We start from the raw sequence: 19,694 nt of genomic DNA, 5'->3' as shown, positions 1-19,694 counted from the left end.
CTTGTCATGTGTTCCTCCTCATGTCCCCTCGACGCCCTCTGCATCTTATCTTGAAACTATGTCCCCTGGTTCTAGAATTCTCCACCAAGGAAAACCATTTTATTCTCTCCACTATCTCTTCCCTTCATAATTTTGTACACCTCAGCCTTCTTTGTTCCAAGGAAAATAACCCCAACCTATCCAATCTCTCATCATTGCCACACTTTTCTAGCCCTGGCAACATATTTTAACATTCTTGTAAACCTCCTCTGCACGCTCTCCAGAGCAATAACATCCACCCTGTAATGTGGCGACCAGAACTGCACACAATATTCCAGTTATGGCCTCACCAGTGTTTTATACAATTCCAACATTATATCCTTACTTTTACATTCCATGCCTCTGCCAATGAAAGAGAGAATCCCATATACGTTTTGAACAACCCGGGCTACTTGAACTGCTGTATTTAGGGACCTGTGTACTTGCATGCCAAGGTCTCTCATTTCATCTACCCCTCTTAATATATGCTCATTTGTACTCCCTTGACCTCCCGAAATGCATGACCTCACACTTCTCTCTGTTAAATTCCATCTGCCATTTTAATCGCCTACACCACCAATCCATCTACATCATTCTGGAGATTGTAGCTATCCTCTACACTGTCCACCGCTCTGTCAATCTTTGTGTCATCCGCAAATTTCCCAGTCATGCTCCCTACGTGCACGTCCAAATCGTTAATACATAACACAAACAGTAAGGGTCCCAACACGAAGCCCATGGAACACCATTTGAAACAACTTTACAATTGCAAGGGCAGCCATCAACTGTTATCCTTTGTTTCCTGTTATGAAGCCAACTTTTTATCCAGTTTGCCACATTGCCCTGTATCCCATGGGCTTTCATTTTCGTGACCAACCTGCCATGTGGAACTTTGTCAAATGCCTTACTAAAATCCATGTACAGAACATCCAGTGCACTACCTTCATTAACCCTTCTTGTCACTTCCTCAAATAATTCAATCAAATTTGTGAGGCAAGACCTTCCTTTAACAAATCCATATTGACTATCCCTGACTAGTCCATGCCTTTCTATGTGACAGCTAATCCTATCTCTCAGCATTCGTTCTAATCATTTTCTCACTACTGACACAAGACTAACTGGCCTATAATTGTTTGGCATTTCCTTTGATCCCTTTTTAAACAATGGGACAACGTTTGCATTTGTCCAGTCCTCTGGTACCTCGCCCATATCTAGTGAGGATTGCAAAATCATCCTCAGAGCATCTGCTATCTCCTCCCTGACCTCCTTCAGTAGCCTCAGAATCAATCCATCTGGCTTGGTAACTTATCAACTTTCAAGGATTCCAATCCTCTGAGTACTTTCTCTCCCATCCAATATCTCTGATGTGGAGATACTGGCGTTGGACTGGGGTGAGCACAGCAAGAAGTCTTACAACACCAGGTTAAAGTCCAACAGGTTTGTTTCAAACAAACCTGTTGGACTTTAACCTGGTGTTGTAAGACTTCTTACTATCCAATATCTCAGCGTTCCTCCTGGACTACTATATCTGCATCATCCATTTCCTTTGTAAATGCGGAGACAAAATATTCATTTAAAATCCTTCTCACAGCTTCTACATCTGCATACAAGTTCTTTTCTTCATCTCGGATTGGTTCCACTTTTTCCTTAACTAACCGTTTACTATTAATATATTGGTAAAACATCTTTGGATTTTGCTTTAATTTTACTTTCTAATATTTTTCATGCCCTCTCTGATTTCCTTACTGACTTAGTCCTTGCACTTTCTATACTTGTCTAGGCTATCTGCAGTGCTTAGTTCTTTGTGCCTATTGTGCACTTTCTTTTTCTGTATTCTGCTAAAGCACCAGGGGGTCTCGATTTTGCAGTACCACTCTTATTTTTGATGGGGACATGTCGACTTTGTACATTTAGGATTTCTCCTTTTAGTGCTTCCGACTGGTTTTCCACAGATTTGTCCTCTAGCAGTGTCCCTTCTCATTTCTACAAAATTTGCCTTGCCCCAGTTCAAACATTTCACTCTGCCTTTATCTCTGTCCTTTTTCATGGTAATACTGAATCTAACTGAACTGTGATGACTATCCCAGATATGGTCACCAACTGTCCCTTCACCCACTTGCCATTCTTCATTCCCCAAGACTAGGTCTAGAATTGCACCTGTGGTTTACATTTGGGTGCATATATGTGCGTATCTGTGGTTCACCTTTCTCCGAATAAAAACTTACTTTTATCATGCTTACTTCTTACACACATCAATGTTTATTTTTAATTCAGATACATATGTTTCAGAGTTAACAGACTTGATTTAAAAAAAGACGGAATTGTGTCACTGAATTTCACAAATGAGTCATCCTTTCTGAAGAACAAAATTTCTAATCTTTAGTGATAACCCTAAATTTATGTCCATCAAGTGAAGTTGCCTCAGTCCCAGATGACCATTGGCTGCTTTATGAATAACATGAATAACATCAGTCAATACGGGAATTGAACCCACAATGTTCACCTTGTTCTGCATCACAAATCAGCTGACCAACCAACCAGCCTCTGGTATCAAAACCATTTTGCTGACCATTGAAAATAATCTGCTATTTTTCTCAATCTTGAAGACCAGAAAGATTCTCAACTCTAGTAAAGAAAATAGTTTAACTTCTCAAATCCCTCTTCACAGCAAATCATTCTCTGAATTCGAGACAACATTCTCGTGGATATATGCTGCATCAATTCCACTGCTTTGATGTTCTTCTTGGAACAGAGCATCCAAAACAATGTAATATCCAATTGCATCTCATGGTCCTTTTCAAGGTACTTCCTGACATTTATCGTCAATTGATCTACATGCAAATTCAGGGATGGTTTGCTTTTTGAAAGGGCATGGAATGAAGGTATGGGGGGAGATGCAGAGGTTGTCAGGTGTTGTAAGTCGACTGTAGTACCAAAAGGGGCACAATCCTGTGTGTGTGTGTGTGTGTGGGGGGGGGGGGGGGGGGGGGGGGGGGGGCAGGGCGGGGCTACCTTCAATGTACAGAGAACCTGCAAAGGATGTACTGCCCCATTTCTCCCAATAAAAGCGGCCGAGCTGCCGATCTTGCCTTCATCTTCCCCTGACACACATAAAATAATGGCAGAGACTGAATAAGGCCCTTAAGCAGTCATTCACTGAGGCAATTCAAGGGCCTCAATGAATGGGAAGGGCTGCATTATATCTTCCCTGTCTGCCATAAAAGGGGCAACAGATAAGGGCAAGCAGAAAGGCAATGTGAAGGTCACCAGTTTTATTTTACTCAGCAATGGGGTGGGTGGTGGTGTTAAATTCAGCTGTAGGGTTCCAAATATAAACAAAGCAAACGGTGTAGCTACAAGGGATGAGTTGGATAAGGTAGATGAGGAAATTACATTAAAACATTTGGTGACAGATGAGTAATGGCCAGCATTTCACAAATTACATAATTTGCAACAAGTACACATTCCTTAAAATCACAAAAACGGTACAAAAAAGTGGCCTAACCATGGATAACAGGGACCAATACTTAAGCTGCATTATGTGGGCGGCACTGGCTAGGCCAGCATTTACTGCCCTTCCCTAATTTACCTCAAGGTGTCTGAGAGCTAACTTCTTGAACTGCTACAGTCCCTGAGGTGTAAGCCCACAATCCTTTTAGAGAGGAGTTCCAGGATTTTGACCCAATGACAATGAAGGATCAGTGATATTTTTCTAAACCAGGATGATGAATGACTTGGAGGGGAACTTCCAGGTGGTGGTTTTCCCATATATCTGCTGCCCTTGCCCTTCTAGATGGTAGTGGTCATGGCTTTGGAAGGTGCCGAATAAGGAGCCTTGGTGAGTCACTGCAGTGCACCTCATAGATGGTACACCCCGCTGCCACGGTTCGTTGGTGATGGAGGGAGGAAATGTATGTGGAAGGGTACCAATCAAGTGGGTTTGCACAATATAATGTTTATGTTCAGGGGCAGGTAGTGTTGCAGAAGCAGGGAGCTCTAGAAGGACTTGGACAAACAAGGAGAGTAGGCAAAGAAGTGGCAGATGGAATACAGTGTGGAAAAAAGTGTGAGGTTATGCACTTTGGTAGGAAGAATAGAGGCATAGACTATTTTTTAAATGGGGAAAGGCCTCAGAAATCTGAAGCACAAAGGGACTTAGGAGTCCTACTTCAGGATTCTCAAAGTTAACACGCAGGTTCAGTTGGCGGCCATGATGGCAAATGCAATGTCAGCATTCCTTTAGAGAGGGCTAGAATATAAGAGCAGGGTGCAGAAGGCTCTGCTCAGCCCCATTTGGAATATTGTGAGCAGTTTTGGGCCCCATATCTAAGGAAGCATGTGCTGGCCTTAGGAGGGAGTCCAGAGGACATTCACAAGAACAATTCTGGCAATGAAGGGCTTGTCATAAGAGGAGTGGTTGCGGACTCTGGGTCTGTACTCGATGGAGTTTAGAAGGAGGGGGATCGCATTGAAACTTACAGGATACTGAGAGGCCTGGATAGAATGGATGTGGAGAGGATGTTTCCACTGGTAGTAGAGACTAGAACCTGAGGGCATAGCCTCAGACTGAAGGGACAATCCTTTAATACTGAAATAAGGAAGATTTTCTTCAGCCAGAGGATGGTGAATCTGTGGAACTCTTTGCCACAGAAGGCTGTGGAGGCCAAGTCACTGAGTCTTTAAGACAGGGCTAGATAGGTTGTTGATTAATAAGGGGATCGGGGGTTACAGGGAGAAGGCAGGGGAATGAGGAGTAGTAACATATCAGCCATGATTGAATGGCGGAGCAGACCCAATGGGCCAAATGGCCTAATTCAGCAGCCATGTCTTATGGTCTACAGGTTCCTTTGCCTAGGATGGTGTCAAGCTGGAGTGCTGTTGGAGCTGTATCCATCCAATCAATTGAAGAGGATTCCATCAAAGTCCTGACTCCTGTTTTGTAGATTGTGGAAAGGCTTTGGCAGTCAGGAAGTCAATTACTCGATTCACAATTCCTAGCCTCTGACCCGTCTTTGTAGCCACAGTAATTGTATGGCTAGTCAAGTTGAGTGTCTGCCCAATGGCAACCCCAGGATATTGATGGAGGGGGTTGCAGGGATGGTAAAGTAATTGAATGTCAAGTTCTCTCTTGTTGGAGATGGTGCAAACTTTACTTGACACTTGTCAACCTAAGCCTGGATATTGTTTAGATCTTTCTGCATTTAGACGTGGACTGCTTCAGTATCTGATAATCGTGAATGGTGCTGAACATTTGTGCAGTAAACATCCCCACTTCTGACCTTAGGATGGAAGGAAGATCGTTGATGAAGCAGCAATGGTTAGGCCTAGGACACTACTCCTGTGGACTTCCTGCAGAGATATCCTGTAACTGAGACGATTAACTTCCAACCACCACAACTATCTTCCGTTGTGCCAAGTATGGCTCTAACCAGTGAAGGGTTTTCCCCGATTCCCAGTGACTCCAGTTTTGCCAGGGCTCCTTGATACCACACTTGGTCAAATGCAGCCTTGATGCCGCTCTTACTTCACCTCCAGAATTCAGTTATTTTGTTCATGTTTGAACCAAGGCTGTAATGAATTCGGGAGCTGAGTGACCCTGACGGAATCCAAACTGAGCATCAGTGAGCAAGTTACTGCAACTCAAGTTCCATTCAAATAAATAATCTTTTATTGTCACAAGTAGCCTTATATAAACACTGCAATGAAGTTACTGTGAAAAGCCCCTAGTCGCCACATTCCGGCACCTGTTCGGGTACGCAGAGAGAGAATTCAGAATTCTCAGCTGGTACGGGAATTGAACTCATGCTGCTAGCCTTGGTCTGCATCACAAACCAGCTGTCTAGCCCACCGAGCTAAACCAGCCCTGCATGACATAATTAGATCACACTGTTGATGACCCCTTTACTGATCATGAAGTGAGCCTCACGTCAGTGGTAGGGAAATTACTGGAGAGAATTCTTTGTGACAGGATCTACTCCCATTTGGAAGCAAATGGACGTATTAGTGAGAGGCAGCATGGTTTTTTGAAGGTGAGGTCGTGTCTCACTAACTTGATAGTTTTTCAAAGAGGTGACAAAGATGATTGGTGCAGGTAGGGCAGTGGATGTTGTCTATATGGACTTCAGTTAGGCCTTTGACAAGTTCCCTCATGGCAGACTGGTACAAAAGGTGAAGTCACACGGGATCAAGGGTGAGCTGGCAAGATGGATACAGAATGAATACAGAACTGGCTAGGTCATAGAAGGCAGAGAGTAGTAATGGAAGGGTGCTTTTCTGATTGGAGGGCTGTGACTAGTGGTGTTCCGCAGGGATCAGTGCTGGGACCTTTGCTGTCCGTAGTATATATAAATGATTTGGAGGAAAATGGAACTGGTCTGATTAATAAGTTTGCAGATGACACAAAGATTGGTGGAATTGCGGATAGCGATGAGGACTGTCAGAGGATACGGCAGGATTTAGATCGTTTGGTGACTTGGGCGGAGAGATGGCAGATGGAGGTTAATCCGGACAAATGTGAGGTTATGCATTTTGGAAGGTCTAATGCAGGTAGGGAATATAAAGTGAATGATAGAACCCTCAAGAGTATTGACAGTCAGAGAGATCTAGGTGTACAGGTCCCCAGGTCACTGAAAGGGGCAACACAGGTGGAGAAGGTAGTCAAGAAGGCATACGGCATGCTTGCCTTCATTGGCCGGGGCACTGAGTATAAAAATTGGCAAGTCATGTTGCAGCTGTATAGAACCTTAGTTAGGCCACACTTGGAGTATATTGTTCAATTCTGGTCTCCACACTACCAGAAGTATGTGGAGGCTTTAGAGAGGGTGCAGAAGAGATTTACAGGATGTTGCCTGGTATGAAGGGTGTTAGCTATGAGGAGAGGTTGAATAAACTTTGTTTGTTCTCACTGGAACGAAGGAGGTTGAGGGGTGACCTGAAAGGGGTCTACAAAATTATGAAGGGCATGGACAGAGTGGATAGTCAGAGGCTTTTTCCCCAGGGTAGAAGAGTTAATTATTAGGAGGCAAGGTGCGAGGGGCAAGGTTTAGAGGAGATGTACGAGTCAAGTTTTTTCTTCTTTTTACACAGAGGGTAGTGGGTGCCTGGAACTCGTTGCCGGAGGAGGTGGTGGAAGCAGGGACGACAGTGACGTTTAAGGGGCATCTTGACAAATACATGAATAGGATGGGAATAGAGGGATACAGACCCTGGAGGTGAAGATGATTTTAGTTTAGACGGGCAGCATAGTCGGCACAGGCTTGGAGGGTCAAAGGGCCTATTCCTGTGCTGTACTTCTCTTTGTTCTTTGCAGACTGATAGGGCAGTAATTTCACGTTGAATTGGTCCATTTTGTTTACAGGACACACCCGAGCAATTTTCCACATTGCCAGATAGATGTCATTGTTGTAGTTGTACTAGAATGGCTTGGCTAGGGGTGCAGCAAGTTCCAGAACACAGGTCTTCAGTACAATTGCCAGAATATTGTCAGGCCCCATAACCTTTGCAGTATCCAGTGTCGTCAGCCGTTTCTTGATATCATGGGAATTAAATTAGCTGAAGACTAACATTGGTGATGTTGGGGTCCTCTGGAGGAGGCCACGATAGACAACCGACTCGGCACTTTTAGCTGAAGCTTGCTGTAAATGCTTCAGTCTTTTCTTTTGCACATACATGCTGGGCTCCTATCATTGAGGATGTGGATATTTGTGGAGCCTCCACCAATGAGTTGTTTAATTGTCCACCACCATTCACAACTGGATGTAGCAGGTCTGTACAGCTTAAGATCTGTGGAATTGCTTAGCCCATTACTTGCTACTTCTACTGTTTAGCATGCAAGTAGTCTTGTGTTGCAGCTTCACCAGGCTGACAGTCATTTTTAGGTATGTCTGGCATTGCTCCTGGCATTCCCTCCTGTACTCTTGGGTTAATTCCCAGCTTTGACAAAGGGCCATCCAGACTCAACGTTAGCTCCCTTCTCTCTTCAGATGCTGTCAGACCAGATGAGATTGTCCAGTATTTTCTGTTTTTGTTTCAGAGTCCAGCATCCGCAGTAATTTGCTTTTAATTCGCTGGGTTGGTATTAATGGTAGATTGAGGAATGTATCCAATCACAAGTTTACAGATTGCAGTCGAGTACAATTCTGCAGCTGCTGACGGCCCACAGTGCTTCATGGAAGCCCAGTCATGAATTTTCAGATCAGGTCTAAATCTATCCAATTTAGCATTGGTAGCAGGTAGTTTGCTGACAAGACAAAGCTAGGTGGGAAAGTAAGCCAAGAGGAGGATGTAAAGATGCTGCAGAGGTATATGAACAGGTTGAGTGAGTCAGCAAGGACATATGGAATGTAGCGTGGTGAAGTTATCCATTTTGGTCAGAAACATTAAAAGCACAATATTGCTTGAATGGTGAGAGACTGGGAAATGCTTTCACTTGGGGGGAGTTGGGTACAGTATCATTGTACATGAATAAGAGTGTTAACCAGCAGATAACAGCGAACAATTAGGAAGGCTAGCTTTCGTTACAAAGTTATTGGAATGCAAGAATAAAGAAACCTTGCTACAAGTATGCAGGAGTTGAAGACGTCACACCTGGAGTGCACAAGGCGCTGAGGAACCGGATTCAATCCCAGCCCCGGGACACTGTCCATGTGGAGTTTGCACATTCTCAGTGTTTGCGTGGGTTTCGCCCCCACAACACAAAGATGTGCAGGGTAGGTGGATTGATCACACTAAATTGCCCCAAATAGTTGGGTATTTAAATTGGGAGTGCTGTGTGTAATTTTGATTCCTTAACCCTAATGGGAGCACAACAAAGATTGACAACCATAGTTATTGGGATAAGGGAAAGGCTATTATGAATGGAAATTGAATAGACTAGGCCTATGCTTTGTGGAGTTTGTCTGAATGAGGTGTGAACTAAAATGTTTTAAGGGGATTGGGAGGGTACATGCTGAGAAAATGCTTCCCCGGTGTGTCACACTCTCCAAATAAGGGATCAGTGATGGGAACATTGGTAGCTACACCTTCAACTATCTCGATCCCAAAGCTCTGGAATTTCCTCCCCAATCCTCCCAGACTTTCTACCTCTTCCACCTTTTAAGTCATTCCCTAATTTTCACTTCTGAACAAGCATTTGGCCACTTGTCCCAATGTCTGAGTGAGTGTCTAATTTGTCAGATAATGCTCCTTTAAACACCTTGGGACATTTTGTGATGTTGAAATGTGCTACATAAAATGCAGTTGTTGTATAAAGGCATTTCAAGTGAGACTCCTGGAACAGCAACAAGATGTTCAGAGTGCTTTATATCATTTACAGGGTGATGGACACGAGGCTGGTAAACATGAAGTGATCATTCTAAAATGAATACTTACTTCCCTGACAATTTATAATGTGCTAAGATCAAGAAGCAACCATATTACAGTAAAGTACACTGTGAAGGGAATGTCAGTTAACTGGCATCACGATGATTAAATGAGAAAGGGCAAATTGCTTCAACATGCTGTGCCTCTAAAGGAGACTTGGAGTCAGGACAGTTTAAACTGAAATTATTTATATTAAGGATGGATTGTGATCTGTCCTATGTAGAATGGCATCATGTGGGTGGCCCAAGAGCTTGGTGTTTGAACTTAGAACACCAATGTTCCTGATAGGAGTTTTAAGTAATTATCACCTGATATATAAATTCAAAGATCGAGTCCTCCATGCAAACTGCTTGAGATACACATTGATACAGCTGATCCGCCAACATCCTTTCAGGCCAGGACTCCGCTAAGAGCACATGAACCAAAATAGCAACCAAGAGGGCACATCATCACAGGGTGCAAAGAAGGTCACAGCTATCAAGAAGAGGGGCTATAAACTACAGAGTAGACACATTTGGCACAGAATAAAAGGTTAAAATGTTTCCAGTACCACCATCATCACATTACATTTTGACTGTTCTGTGTGCTTAGTCAAGTTCTAGTACATAAAAAAATAACTGCAGACAATAAATACATTTTTGATGGTGCAACATTAATATGACTGGTAGATATGTACTCATTACTCAGGCTTGACAAAGGAGAAACCACAATTGAAATAAGTGTGACTCACATTTTCCTTAATTTCCCATTTCTCCTGCTCCGCCGTCAAAATTATATTGATAGTAAACAGACAAAATATAATTTCTTCCCATATTACTGGGCGACTCAATTATTTTGGCTTGCTACACTATCTTTAAGCTCGACTTGCAAATCCCACTCTGGCAGCACTGCATCTACAGTTCTCCAAGGATCTATCCTTGGTCCCCTCTGCTTTCTGACTTGCATGCCGCAACTCGTGACATCATCAGAAAACAGTGTCAGCTTCTACATGTATACTGGAAACACCGAACAATCTTAACCACCACCATTTTTGATCCTTCTACTATCTTTGTGTGAGGAGTTAAAATTCACTCCAATTAATCACTGGGAAGACCGAAGGAATCGTCTTCTTCCCCTACCTGAACTATTTTTCCCTCGCGACTGATTTTATCCCACACCTTGGCCACTGATTTTATCACACACCCTGGCCACATTCTTAAGTTAAGTATTTATGACGGCATCATTCTAGTTGAATTGGTCTTGATGACCATATGCTTTCCGTCACCTTGACCACCTTGTTAAACCTCTATTCTTGCTCATTTCCACTCAACTCTCATGCATGTTTTTTTTACAACAATCCCAATTTCTTTTCAGTCTCAACTGTTCCATTGCTTATGTAAAATAAAAAACAGAAAATGCTGGATAACTCGCAGCATCTGTGGACAGAAACAGAGTTAACGTTTCTACAGAACACTGCTTTTCATTGTTTCATTGCTTTCCTGGCTGGCCACTCATCATCCACTTGCATAAATTTAAACTCACCTGCAGTCCAAATAATAACACACACCATGTTGCATTCACTCATCATTCCTGTGCTCAATGAACATTAGTTCATAGTCCACCAGTGTCTACATTTTAAAATTCTCGGCTTAGTGTTCAGATCTCTCCACAGCTTTGTCCCTCCCTGTTGCTAACCTCTTCCAGCCCTCAGGCATCTCAGTATTCCTCCACTTCTGGCCACTTATGCATTCTCCACTTTGACATACAATGGATGGGCAATTGGGTTTCTGGGCCCCAAGATCTGGAATTTCCTCCTTGACCCTCTCCAAATCACTCTCCTCTAAGATACTCCTTAGAAACCTACCTTTCAGACCATCCTATTTGGTCACTAGACCTAATGTATCCATTGGCTTTGTATCAAGGTTTGTCTGATTCTGCTTCTGCTCATATTAATGCAACTTGCTATTATCATAGCTGCCAGCGTACAAGTCAATTCTGTATTTGGAAACAGCAACATGACTACAATTAGTCAGACTCACTATCTATTAATTGCCTCCACTGCTGTATTTGAAATACCTCCATTCCCATTGTTAATCAATGTTAAAAACTGAACTATTATCTAGAAAACAGAAATAGGACATCATACTGCTGTTTACGGACACTATTAAAATTCTCAATACTCGAGAACTCACTGCTCAAGAGCTAGATTTGCAGATATGCAGTTTAGAATTTGGCTTCTACACTACAGTTTTTATATTTATACAAGAATCTATCAATTAGTTCTTCTGAAAGGAAATCCTGAAGGTATTGTGTTCTCAATTAATACATGCAAGAGTTAGAATATTGACCATCCGCGAATCCTTCTAGCCGGCATAATACATGGAAGCAATTTGAGAATTGCACACAGTAAATTAAGTCACATTATTCCCTGGGGCCTTAACTTTGATGGAGTCTAAATTTCTAAGATAAGATTGCCACTGAGGTTCAAGCCCTCAACACACAACTATCCCTAATTTATTAATTGACAATTTTATCCCAACAGTTACAAGATGGTGTTTGAAATGCAAAGGGTACACCAGTGTATCAGAAAGACCATCAGTTTGGGTCAAACGGCTTGCGTGTGCTATAAAAGGCACCATTACACAAGGCTGTTCCTAACAGTGCATCAAAGTATAAAAAAGTGTCCCATTTCCCCAACTCGAATATCCCTCACCTTAAAATACAAAAAACTGTACCATAAAAAAGTTTCAACGAAAATTGTTTTTGTTCAAGCAAGCTGAAGTAATGATCACAGTCTCAGTATGTTGACAGATGAGCAAAATCCATAATGCTGGAGAGGAGTAATTGGAGAAGCTTTGTTGTTCAAACATCGAACAACTAATGTCTAGTAAGATCCTGGAGGTTTGGCAAACATCTTTGATATTACATTCTCAGGAGTAATTTTCTGCACAGTCCAACCAAATTGAGAACGTTGAGTAGAAAGACAAAAGGTTCCAGTATGAAGAATGATGAACACTGGAGAACTTTCTAAAATAATTTTGTTGTTGTGATTTGTAACGTCCCAAAATCTTCTTGTTAGTGCTTTATCATGCCATAATGATTAGTAAAACAAATTTGATTCCTCAGACTCCCTCCACTGCAGAAGGAGGCCATTTGGCCCATCCTCTGAAAGAGCACTCAAACTAGGCCAACTCCCCCACCCTATCCCCATAACTCCACCTAACCTGCACACCTTTGGACTGTGGGAGGAAATTGGAGCACTCGGAAGAAACCCACAGAGTAATATTTATCCTGTCAAATTCCCTCAAGAGAATTACGTCTTTCTTTTAAACTGTAACGAGTACAGACCACATCTGCTCAACCTTTCCTCATAAGTCAAGCTCTTCATCTCAGGAAATTAATCCAGTGAATCTTTTCTTAACTGCCTCCTTTGCAAGTATGTCTAAAAAAGCAGAAAACATCAGTCATTTATTTGCCATCCTTGTCCTTCTAGTTTATAGGTCACTAATTTGGAAGGGGTTGTAGAAGGAATTCTGGCAGGCTGCTGCAGTGCTTTTTGCAGATGGCTCATTGTGCACCTGCGCTGGAGGAAGTGAAGGTTAAAAGGTAGTTGAGTAGCTTTTTGGCTAAGATCAAGTGTCGTATCTGCTCTGCCTTTTGGCTCAGATCTGGTATGTCTCTCTTGTGGGGACCATGAATTGGATTCAATTTGAATTTGAATTGGTTTTTGGAGCAGGCAAGGAGTTGGATTAGGGATTTGACCCTGACCACACTGAGCGCTGGCTTTGTAACTCAGAAAAAGTAATCAAGCAGGCTGCTTTGTCCTGAATGGTGTTGCACTCTTGTACTGTTGGAGTCACACTCATCAAGGCAAGTGGACGTTATTCTATTATACTCCTCCCTTGTACATTGTAGGTGGTGGGCAGATTTGGGAGAGTCAGGCGAGATACCCAGGCTCTGACCTGGTAATTCCATTGGAAGTTAAGAGAGATGGTTGAATTCTCTCTTGTTGGAGATGGTCATTGCCAAGAACTTGTGTGGCATTACTATTACTTGCCACCGAGCAACCCAAACCCAAATGCTGTCCAGGACTGTTGCATGCAGGCACTGACTGGTGCAGCATCTGAGGAGTTGCAAGTTGAACTGAACACAATACAGTTTTAAGCAAACTTTCATCCTTCTCACCTTATGATGGAGGGAGATCTTTGATGAAGCAGCTGATGATGGTTGAGTCCAGGATATTAGTAGTCCTTCAGCAGAGTCCTGAGGTCAAGATGATTGATCTCCCAATAACCACATCCATCCTTCTCGGTGCTCGGTTCTGACCTAACCAGTGGAGTTTATCCTGATGCCCGTGACCAATTATCCTCTGTCTTCTTGATGTCATATTCAATCAACTGTTGCCTTGCCTTGATGTCATGGCAAGCCAAACTTGTTTCACCTCTGGGATTCAGCTCTCTTATCCATGTTTGGACCAAGGCTGTAATGAGGTCTGGCGTAGCCCTGGTGTAACCTAGGTTCAGCATTGGTGAGCAGATTGCTGTGTGTAACTACCAATTCATAAATCTGTCAGTGACACTTTCCATTACTTTGCTGAAGTCAAAGTAGACCGATAGGACGGTAAGTGGGTACGTGGCAAGATTAGATTTGTCCTTTTGATAGACAATACAGATCTGGGAAATTCTGTCCATTGTTGTGCGAATACCGATGTGGTAGATGTACTGGGACAGCTTGGCTAGGAGCGTGGCTAGTTTTGGAGCACAAGTCTTCAGTTCTCCTGCCGGGCTGTTGTCAGGATTCCTTAACCGTTGCCTTGTGATATTTTGATATCACATGGAGTGAAGCAAATTGGTTCAAGACCGGAATCAATGATACTGTTCACCTCAGATAAGACTGATATCATTCACTTGATACTCTGGCTGAAGATGGTTGCAAATGTTTCAGCCTGCGGTGGCATGGTGGCACGATGGTTAGCATTGTTGCCTCACGGTGCCGAGGACTCAGTTTTGACTCCAGGGTCACTGTCTGTGTAGACAGAGTTTGAACATTCTCAGTGTCTGTGTGGGTCTCATCCCCACAAACCCAAAGCTGTGCAGGGTGGGTGGATTGGCCATGTTAAATTGCCTCTTAATTGGAAAAAAAATTAATGAAAAAAACCAAAATGTTTCAGCCTTGATTTTTGCACCGACGGGCTCCCCCACCATCGAGGATGGAAATGACTCGGGATTCTCAGAAACATCACAATGCACCTAATTTTGCCATACCCAGTAACCGTATGTCATTATGAATTTTAAATAAACTCTTTAAAATTTGCACACAGGCAAACTGTTAGGATGGCTGGCTGCAAGCATATGACTTTCGGTCTACAGATGGTATCAAGTTTCTGGTAAGTACATAATTAAATATAGACATAATTGAAGTTATGTCACAGCCATTTGTGGAATTTAAACATCCTGGGTGGGATCCTTCCCTACCCGGTGGGGTGGGCCGTACCGGCGCTGAGGAGTGGCGTGAGTCACTCCGGCATCGGGCCGTCCGGAAGGTGTGCAATCCTAGGCCGGCGCCTATTTTACGCCGGCGGGACCCGCCGGAAACGTGCGGCCACTCGGCCCATCGCGAGGCCAGAGAATCCCGGGGGGGGGGGGGCACTGCCAACGGCCCCCAACCGGTGCAACGCGATTCCCACCACCCCCTGGCAATTCTCCAGCCCAACCGGGGGGGGGTCAGAGAATCCCGCCTCCCATTCCTAAGGATGGTCCAACACCTATTGCCTGTCTCCATCTTTCCTTTTGGGTAGAATGGAAGATCAAAACTAAATGGCAACATTCAATTTCCCATTGTATCACAATGGCCTGCACTATCTAAACTAGACTGGGTTAGGGTTAAATGTTAACCCTCAAAATGTTAACCTAGCAGTCATGTGATTAAAGCTGTTAGGGGACTACATCGTTATTAGCCCAGGACCTGCAGATCCATCAGAACCATCAGCTGTCAGCCAGTCTGAGAAACAGACTCTGTAACTAGCTGAAAACCATCAGTCACAGTACTTATCCTATTCCAGTTCAAAATTCACTAGAGAACAACCCGCCGCCCTAGATATTCAATTACAAAAACCTCAACTTGCTGAGAACCCTTCACTTCAACTTTAATTTATCAAATCCATTCACAAAACCACATCCATTGGGGAGATCAGAAACTGTAAATCAGAGACTGAATTAATTGTAATCTTTAATAGTGCACGCTCTATCTGTAGCCAATCTTTATGCATGCGTGACCTAGAACATGATTGGGAGTTACTTCAGGGTAAGTGTGCAAGAATAAATAAGCATCTTTATTTTAAACTCTCAAAGTTTGCTGCTGAATTATTTCATTAGAATAAACATTTCAAGGAAAGAAAAGGCACACCACTTTCCACACAAAACCCACTAATTACAGGCAGCAAGAGCACATACATTTGGGACGTGTTTAACAGAAACAAAAGTGACCCATTGCAGGCACGTTCAGCGGGGTATTTCCTGGCACTGGCAGAGACCGACCCCGTGATTAAACCAGGACCTTTTTCTTTTGCAGGCCTCGGTGAGGTTTGCCCCACAGAGGCCGCACTTGCCTTCATTTCCTGCTCAGAGGAGAGCCGCTCACCAGTGCGGGAAGAGATCGGGGCGCCAGTTAAAAATGCACCCCATATCTCACCATCCCCTCCAACGTGACTCCTGGACCCCTCAATATACAGATTAGGGGGTCATCGAGTCCCCCTACTTCATAAGGGTAGGGCACCCCAGGCCTGATCCCTGGCATGGGCAAGATGCCAGTTGGGCACTGTCATCCTGGCAGTACCTGTAAGCCTGGCAATGCCACATGGGCACCCTGGGTGACAGGGGCCTCCAATTGCCTAGGAGACCATTTCCTCCTCTCCTCCCCCACCCCCCCAAATGCCGTTCTGCCTAGTCCACAATTGTGGAGATCATTGCTAAATGGCGCCCAGTAATACCGGGGTGTCGGATGGATCCAGCATAGACAAATTCAAATGATCCTAACTGCTCACTTGAATATGCAAATTCCACTCTGAAGTCCCATAAACCATAAAGAGATTAAATGGCCAAATAATATGATTTTTGGTGTATTTGCTTTGGGAAGAAAGGAAGAATAATGACAATCTAAACCAATGGACAGACAGACGGATCTCAGTTTAACATTTCATCTAAAGAACGACAATATTTGAATGAAGTATGCCCCCCATCATCATGCTGCACTAAAATGACAGCCTTATCAAGACTACTTACCAGAACAACTTCATATAGAAATTTTCTTTTCACCCTACTGTGACCAGTGTGGCAGTCTTCTTTCAGCTTCTCTAATGTACATGCAACTCGTTCCGATTCACACTCAACAGGTCTTCTGCATATTTCATCCAGTGAGAGATCAGTGTATCCAAGAACTTCAGCAAATTCCTTCCAACTGGAAATATTCTCAGTGATGAGTGTACGGATGGATGAATACATATAAGTCAATTTCCTAAGAGGAATCATAATTTGATTGAGCAGCGTCTTGGTTGTAATCTTTACATCTGAAAAGTCCATGACCTGTTCCTTAGAAATGACCTTCACATTTTTGCAGTGTACAAGGCCAATCTTTCCACGTAAGAAACCAACATACCATTCTTTAATCTTTGTTTGACCAATTGCTTTAACTTTGTCCATCCCAAGAAGTGCAATGGTGTCACCCTTAAAATATTCCAGTAAGTATTCAATCTTTGGTTGCCTCAGCAGAGGTTTCAATGCCACGCCATATTTAAGAATATTTACTGGCCTCTCTTGAAACATGGGATATTTAACTGGCGATGGTTCACCTGGAAGGGCAGCTGTTAGTGGTTCTTTCCATCTCTGGAAACGCCTTTTCACATTTGATTTAGGTGTTGGGTTGGGTGTCTCGACACTGAATTTTGTTAGTACATCCTGATTGGCTCCTATGATTTGAATCCCAAGTTGAAATGAATGGATTTCTCCAGATTTGCACATAGACAAAGAAAATTGCTGTCGAATTGTTCGACCTATTTTTAGCAAAGTTCTTTCAATTTTTTCATTCTGATCAGCTCCTTGTACTTCGTACCGCGCGTCAGTGGGAAAAATTGAAATTTCAAAATCTTGTGGCCTATCTAACTGAAATTGATGCTTTCCCCAAAGTTGAAGAACAACTGGCGGCACATTTTTTGTGTTTTTCTTAACATCTGTAAGCTTTTGGGGAACTTGATTGTGGCCAAAGATTATGCAAACTGCTGTAAAAACTGGATGAATGTGTTTCGGCCCATAAATGCCAATGGTAATCATTTTGTTAAGGTAGTCCCAGACTGTCAATGCAGGAGGCTGAATGGTTTTAGCTTCAATAGCTGCTACGATATACATACAAGGACCCAGATTTTCCAGATTTATTTGCATAACATCTTTATATACATATATGTTGTTCACCTTTTCAAAAGGGCCCTCTTTACTATCACTGCAAAGGCACACAATTTCAGTCATAACTTGACTCATAGGATCAGATTTCACACCAGCTGTCACCTTCATTTCCAAAGAAATAAAACCGTTAGTATTGAAATTGCTCAGTTTTAGCTCCAGTAATGGACCAATAGTTGTACAAAGATCATTGTTCAGTATCTGAGGTGGGTCAAGCAAGGATTTTATCGCAACATCCTGGATTTCCCCTGGTGTAACATGACCTTCAGGTATATGGACACTTATGTCGGATTCAGGCAACTGAAGTGATCCCCCTTTATGGTCCATCTTACAAACAATGTGGGTTTCAATAGCCTGTGTTTGCCCCCAGCCGGGGTTTTGACTTATCATATCCAAATCAAGACATGATCTGGTTAGTTGCCTATGGTTCAACCATGCCATTTTATAGGCTTCTCTGTCATTTTCAAATGATTCCAAATTTGGAACCATAAATTGGCTCACTGGGCGATTATTCTGAGGAACATCTTCTTTGTTTGAAAAATCCAAAATATCCGAAGCACTTTTCCACCTTCCATGTTGCTTGGCAAAAGGTTTTCCAATATAGATTAGGTGGTCAATATCCAAATCATCAGTTGAAGAGCTAACAGATTCTGCAACTGTTGGATTTTCAATCAGAAACAGTGAGTCCTCCGTTAACGCCGACACTGGGTATGATCGCTTAGTGTCACCCATTTTGGTAATGTCATCTAGAAATGGGTTTGAGTCTGATAAACCATTCCAAAATGGGTTTGTGTTCTGAGAAACTGGATGGCTAGGAGAATCAAATACGGATTCATTCCAATCTTTTAGTAAATCGGTGTCTTGCCCATGTGAAATTTCACGAATGTTGCTGTTATCTATCAGGGGATGAAAGAAATAAAAGTTGGTTAGAAAATTCTGAAAGAACAAATCAGAAAACACAAATAAGTCACAAGCAAGTGAATCAAAATAGGAAAAGACACCTATCGATAAAGACCAGTGCACATTTTGATTTTTGTACATTGATGAGAGATAGAAACTGCATAGTGCCAGTCTAATCCTATAATGAAGAATAATCCCTGTGCCAGAACAGATAGGCATGAGGCCTAATCAAAATTGGGCTTTGAGCCGTACTTAAATTAGCTTTACAGACTACCACAAATTCCCATGTGGCTCACTAGCGAAGCAAACAAATTTTGGGCAACTGTGATGTCAAATGAATCGACCCACGAAGAGAGCCCAAAATAAACCAGAACTGGAGCAAGAATTTTCTATACAGTATATGAATTTTCAATACCTTTTAAAAATACATTATTTGTTGGTGTGTTTTCATCCAGATCAATCAGTGTTCCTTCTGACCTGCTGCGGGTATGACGAGGAGAATGTGCCCTGACAGCCATTTTCTTCTAGTTCTGTCAAAAAATAAAGATCTATCGTAAACATTATGATTTTATTATCAAAGATGATAATGGATACTAATTGCCCTGAAATCACTTGCAAGTATTTGTTTATTACAGAAAGCAGTTTGCTTTATTTTGTGCTAACATGTTTGCTATTTGGTTACATTCCAAGCAAGCAGCTGGCCTCAGACTAGTACTTACGCACTGGCTTCAAGAACTGGCAGCTTGAGATCACTCTTCATGTAGCAATGATGTGGAGATGCCGGCGTTGGACTGGGGTGAGCACAGTAAGAAGTCTTACAGCACCAGGTTAAAGTCCAACAGGTTTGTTTCAAACACGAGCTTTCGGAGCACGGCTCCTTCTTCAGGTGAATGAAGAAGGAGCCGTGCTCCGAAAGCTCGTGTTTGAAACAAACCTGTTGGACTTTAACCTGGTGTTGTAAGACTTCTTACTGTTCATGTAGCAAAT

The 19,694-nt window shown here is 42.8% G+C and overlaps 1 protein-coding gene across 3 annotated transcripts in view; it reads right to left on the bottom strand.

Annotated features, from left to right (window-relative positions):
- The window catches only part of macc1 (MET transcriptional regulator MACC1), a 76,615-nt gene that overhangs the window by 11,013 nt on the left and 45,908 nt on the right, over positions 1 to 19,694 (bottom strand). For all 3 annotated transcript variants that reach the window (XM_038797452.1, XM_038797451.1, XM_038797454.1), the window contains 2 exons: positions 19,123 to 19,237; positions 16,638 to 18,703 (listed from right to left, as the gene is read on the bottom strand). In XM_038797452.1, coding sequence (XP_038653380.1) covers positions 16,638 to 18,703; positions 19,123 to 19,225 — 2,169 coding nt within the window. In that variant the 5' untranslated portion in view covers positions 19,226 to 19,237. The remainder of the gene's footprint in view (positions 1 to 16,637; positions 18,704 to 19,122; positions 19,238 to 19,694) is intronic.

Source organism: Scyliorhinus canicula, chromosome 5 (assembly GCF_902713615.1).
Source record: "Scyliorhinus canicula chromosome 5, sScyCan1.1, whole genome shotgun sequence".
Classification (NCBI taxonomy): Eukaryota; Metazoa; Chordata; class Chondrichthyes; order Carcharhiniformes; family Scyliorhinidae; genus Scyliorhinus; species Scyliorhinus canicula.
Note: the sequence above shows the minus strand (reverse complement) of the source record. Positions and strands in the feature narration are given on the sequence as shown.